Source organism: Hippoglossus stenolepis, chromosome 13 (genome assembly GCF_022539355.2).
Source record: "Hippoglossus stenolepis isolate QCI-W04-F060 chromosome 13, HSTE1.2, whole genome shotgun sequence".
NCBI classification, from domain to species: Eukaryota; Metazoa; Chordata; class Actinopteri; order Pleuronectiformes; family Pleuronectidae; genus Hippoglossus; species Hippoglossus stenolepis.
The window spans coordinates 16,501,300-16,507,299 of NC_061495.1; the positions used below are offsets into that span (position 1 = coordinate 16,501,300).

At 41.9% G+C, this 6,000-nt stretch overlaps 1 protein-coding gene across 1 annotated transcript in view; it reads right to left on the reverse strand.

Annotated features, from left to right (window-relative positions):
- Window positions 1–5,710, reverse strand: part of tmtops2b (teleost multiple tissue opsin 2b) — a 29,550-nt gene extending 23,840 nt beyond the window's left edge. Inside the window, exon 1 of the mRNA XM_035174657.1 lies at window positions 4,851–5,710. Within this exon, the coding sequence (XP_035030548.1) occupies window positions 4,851–5,217 (367 nt within the window). The 5' untranslated portion in view covers window positions 5,218–5,710. The remainder of the gene's footprint in view (window positions 1–4,850) is intronic.
- Window positions 5,711–6,000: the final 290 nt, after the last annotated feature.

Sequence of the window (6,000 nt, forward strand, 5' to 3'; positions counted from 1 at the left end):
GTTTTATTCTCGTTACCCGGTCCAGAACTGATGTGAATCTTTACATGATGATTTAATCTCTGTCACATATGTCCAGTCAGGAGTCACAATAAAAAAACAAAAATAATGAACCAATAGTTCACAACGTCATCACCACAAATAAATAAAAATGGAATGGACACAATCATTTTCTTTTCTCCACGTATATTCCTCATATTATTATATTATTTCAACATTTCAGTCCTGTTTGTCTAATGTTTAATTAAATCTGTTTTGTTGTTATTTCCTGTGAGCAAGTGATGATTAAATGTTTCCTCTGTATAAACCAAAAATATATTTTTTCAAGACGGTTCATTCTATTGTGGACAGAAAACTTTGTTATAACTTCCAGCAGAGCCTACAGCATAGAGTACCGGACATTTTGTGCGTATCTTCCGTTATAAATGTTTTTTTAAATGGACGCAAAGTTTAAGTGGAGTAAGGTTTTCTCCGCACCGTGGTTCTCCTTTCCTAACTCCTTACTCCTTATTTGGACTTTCAGAACACACCCATGGACTGTTAACAAAGATGGACAGCATGACCACTCCTAAAGTGAAGCCAAAGAAAATGATCGCCATCTGGTGGCTGGCTGCAATATGGTTCATCGATCCTGCCTCCGCCATTGTTGGTGGATGGGACATGGACCAAACTTAAGTGAAAGACATCGTTAAATACATTTTCTCAAAGGTGTTTTCTGTCATTTTAGGCACTTCATTTTTTCCAGTAATTTTGGTTTCAATTAGTTTCATGGTTATTTGATGCTAATAAAAACCGGATGAAACATTGTGTATTGGTAGGACCTAGCTACAACAGCTCAATCCCACTACTATGCAGACTCTGGCTCCACATGCGCCAGATGGCGACGTTCAAATCCAGGATATTTTGGCATCATTTCTGGATAGTGGGAGGAGGTGGAGACGCTTCTTCTATCTTTTATATACAGTCTATGGGCTGAAGAGACCTTTCAGGTATTTGGTCATAAACCACAATAGAGGACAAATTGAAAACATGACATGAGGATGTTGATGGATAAAAAGTCAGAGGATCAACAAACAAATCTTCCTCTTGTATGTTTAAGACAGCACACAGAAACTATCCATAAAGCAACATCATCCTGCATCACCGCTTTTCTTTAGAAAACCAAAGGCGGATTGACAGAAAAGGTTGTCTGCAGAGAATATGACACTGAGGTGGTAAATTGGACATTTAGAGGACCCAGTGGGACTTCTTATGGTGCTGCAATCTCTGATGTAAATGTCATTCATTCCAAGTGTTTTTTTTCTAAATTGATCCTTGTCTGAAACCGGCCCCTTTCTGCAGCCCGAGAGCAACTGGTGATCAATCATGGTCATCCATGTGATGTGTGAGTTTGTGCTCCAGCAAGGACGTATAGAAGCTGCCCCTCTGCCATCTCATTTGAAGGAGAGACAACAGGATGGAGATGGTGGCGGGAATATTTATAGAAGAAAGGAATAGTGGTGAATAAGTCCGACAGCAATATCTTCGCAGTTTAACCAAAGCACTTTGTCATTTTCATACAAATGAAAGCACAAGCATGCATTATTGGAAAGTGACGTTTTTTATGCTCTTTTAACAAGGCCACAGCTGGGAAGGACATTATGTACTGAACAAGGTGAATGTGCTGGATTCAGAGTGTTGGTGAACGTGTAAAATGTCACAGGCTTGAAACAATAGATATCACATTGAAAAAGGAATAGAAGTGCAAAGATGGAGAATGTGTATATGTGTGTGTGTGTGTCTATGTGTGTGTAGGTGTGTGACGTTGTTTCATAGGCCAAGGCTTTCATATCTCCTGAATTGGGTGCAATATCTGCAGGTGTATACTCATTGTATATAAGCTATTGGTGCCTGGTAACTGACAGTTTCAGAGGACTGATCATTACTCAATATGCACCATCTCCAACAGACTCCTTCAGCACAGAATGACAGGCCTGAGGGGAAAAGTCAATAAAAATCCACTGACTTCAATTCAATGGAAATTCCTCCACATAAAAATTCTCTTTATTTAACCAGTGAGGCAGTGCAAAACAAAGAAAGAAGCGAACACAGGGCATTGAGTTTCAGTTTTACTTAGAAGAGGATGACAGGCAAGGACGCTGCAGAGAGTGTCAGCGAGGCTCCGGAGAGTGTCAGCACAAGCAGGGGCAAAGGCAGAACCTCTCTGGAAGGGGCAGACGAAAGCATGTGCTCTCCAGAGATTGAGCAGTATGCCTGTGGCCAAGACAGGGGCCGCACAAGAGGAGCCTGAAAGCTTGATTTCTCTGGACGCTAAATGGCAAATGCTCCCCTCAGGAGCTTGATCATGAGGCAGAACTATCGTGGAGGGCGAGCAGGATGTTGTAGGCGTAATAAATGGTGTTCCGTGCGCTACACATTAACGCTCTGCATGTCAACATATGTGACCAATCAGAAGGAGCCATGCTGCCCTAGATGATAAATTAAAGACATTCAGATCATTGACTGTTTTTTCTGTCAATGATTCACTGTCGGAAGAAGAGAATAAGAAGAGAATAGAAAGAAAACAGAGAATTTGAAAACAGAAATCCGCCTCCTCCAACGAAACTCTACTTTGGAAATTTCTAGTGATCACATTTGTCCTATGTCAGATTCATCAATATTAGTGGTTGATTATATGAAAGAATTGGGAAGATTGTTTATGATCATAGAACCTGAGGGAAAAGTAACAGCGCTCATACAGTGACACACACAGATGCCGCTGCTGTGTGTGTGTGTGTCCCTCTCTCTCTCTCTCTCTCTCTGCCTACGTCCGAGTCCCTTTATGTTTATTTATCGCAAGTCATATCGTAATCACGATATTAAACAACGTTATCGCATATCGCATGTTTTCCTGCTATCGTGCAGCCCTAATGTGCACCGACTCCAGCATTCAAAACCATGCCACCCCAACTCAGCAACAATGAATGGAAACCCTGAAGATGAAGGCATACGCTCTCTGCACGTCTAACAAATCATTCGTCTTATCTTCATCTTGAGGTCAAAGGTTATGTGATGAAGGCATTGTGAAGGTCTTTAAAAGGAAAAATTTAACAATAAACAATGAGTCCTCCACCCTGAGCAATCATATAAGTCAACTGTCACATTTCTCTGATAAGATCATCACGAGTCTCTACAAAATAAAGCGCAGCAGGTTAACACAGTCCTGGTTTGCTTGAGTTTAGGGTTAGGGAAAGTTTTTGGTTGTTACTTTGTTACAGTTAGAGGAACTCTGTCATGGTAACAGTAATAAACACATGGTTGAAGTTGTGGAATGGTCATAGTTAAATGGAACATTTGGGACTATCGCTGACACAGGGATAGAACCAGTCTCCATGAAAACGTTTTGTACTTTGTCAAACAATCCACCCAAACCTCCTCCAAGGGCAGATGTTGTAATCAATACAGCCACTAGAGGCCACTTGACGGCTAAATCTTACTACACGACATAATAAACCGCTTGCACATACTACCTATACAGTCGTTTGTAAGGGAAAAACACTGAAAACCACTGAAACACCTCTGTCTGGACTGAATAAAGTCTTGCAAAAGTGTCTTTGTGTGACAAATTCTAATTCACTCAGGGAGTTTCAGTTGAGCAGGCAGCCCTTGCAAAAAATGGTTCATTCACACAAGGTATATAAAGGACATTTTACCAGACCATTCAATAACAGAGGTCACAGACAGTGTAATGCTGTTACACTGAACTAGAGCCTAGTCCCTGTTCTGTGTTTTGAATTACATTAGGTGGAAAGGGTAAGAGCGCAGAGTAGAACTAGAGCAATAAATCATCTGGGCTGATATGTCAGTCAATGTTATTGCAGATATATTGGTGTGTTTGCCGGGTGGTGAAAAGATAATAATTTCTTAGTTTCTCCACCAGAGGGCAGTGACAAGCTGATTTTTCAACTGTACCATACTGCTCATGTGTATTTAGAGCACAAAATTATTTTAAAAATAAATCTAAACAAAAACATTTAGAGGACCTATATCACGACTGTTTGTTTCTGTTGTGTTTCTATGTTGTGTGTCTATATTCCATATATATATGATGTATGTGTCTAGTGTATCAATATTGTGTGTGTATTTTGTGTATGTTTTTTTTCTATATGTTATGTGTCTTTATTGCGTGTATATGTGCTGTGTATATTTTGCGTGCATATAGTGTGCATATGTTGTGTATCCATATTGTGTGCATATGTTATGTACCTATATTATGTGTGTATATGTTATGTATCTATGTCGTGTGTATATTTTGCATCTATATGTCATGTCTGTATGTTGCGTATGTATTTTGTGTATATGTCGTGGGTATATGTTTTGTCGATATGATGTGTATGTTGTGTGTATGCCCATGACAGTCATTCAACCATCAAGAATCTTAAATGTGTTGGTTACATTCATTTCACAAATAGGCAATAAAAACCTCCATCCTCTGCTGGACACAACATACAAGCATCCTGTGCTTTTTTATAATGATAAAATCATGAGTTGTTGATGATAATGATGATGGGGACTGTTGTTATTAAGACTCTGGGACCAGATCAAATACAACGCAACAGAGATTAAACTACAGTTGACACTTTACATGCTATTTAAACTGAGCAACCACAGCTTTGCCTCCGTTATCTCAGGTGGGCAATTGTGCGAAACTGCAAAAATCCCACTGTGCTTAATTGATCTATAAAGTGCTGTTTCCAGAAAATGCACATTATGGTGGCACACTTCACATCTCACAGTTACCTCCTCGAACACATGAGCTGAGACAGTGTTTGTTTTTTTTGAGGCTGAGGTGAGAGAGAATATAAAGAACCTACCAAAGCAGGAGTTGATGAAGCCGTACCAGCTGCAGCCGCTGCGCCCCAGCAGCCACTTTCCACGAATACTGGAGGCGAAGCTGAGGGTGGTGCCGAATACGCACACCAGCATGTCACTGATACTGATGTTGAGCAGCAGCATGTTGACCGGTGTCCGCAGCTTCTTGAATTTGCAGAACAGGAGCAGCACGACGAAGTTGTTGAGGAAGCCAAAAGTCATGATGAAGCCCAGCACGACGGAGAGCACCACGAAGCCAGTCGGGGAGAGGTTCCCCCTGGCCGCCGTCGGGTCCACCAGCTCCTGGTCATCGCTCAGGTTGAAGCTGTAATTCAGACCAGCCTGACCAGAAAACATTCTGCGGTCCATTCATCGGAGCTTGTCCTCACCCTGGAGCCGCTGTGGCACTTTAGAGTCGCTCACATCGCTCACCTGCAAAGTTTATGGATGGCAGCTTCCTTCTCAAGTCTATCTCCATGCTGGTTTTCCTCAGAAACGCGCGACCTGCTGCGCTCAATGCGCACATTCCTCCAGTGATGATGAGAGCATGTGGCTGCTGACTCCTTCCTATAAAACTGACACGAACAAACACATCGCACTGTGCCACCTGTTACCTTAACGCACTGCGAGTCTCTTCTTCTCACCAAATTCAGTGGAGCGCACCAGATCCTCTCCTCACAAAGCTGTCATTATTCATCCCACGCGACTCGACTCTTTTCCTGTGGGTTACTTTGTGTTCGTGGTGTCTGTCGTGTCCAAGGCGCTACTTTTGGATCAATTGTAAATCCGCGCCCACGATGGCGACGCCTGCGAAGGGAACTGCGGTGCGTAAAGTGCGCTCCGCTCTGTTATCCAGCATCTTTTAAAGACCACGGTTACGTCACGAGACACTGGGATGTCAGGGGCTATAAGGGGGGAGGTGTGTGTGTGTGTGTGTGTGTGTGTGTGTGTGTGTGTGTGTGTGTGTGTGTGTGTGTGCGTGTGCGTGTTGTGTTTGTGTGTGTTTGTGTGTGTGTGTATAGAATACAATTGTGTGTGTGTATAGAATAACAAATTTTAACTAACAATTTAGTAGCACTTAAATGGCACTTACTTATAGCACTTTGTAGTTTTGCTTTTTTGAAGAAATTGTACTTTCTCGATTCTTGTTCT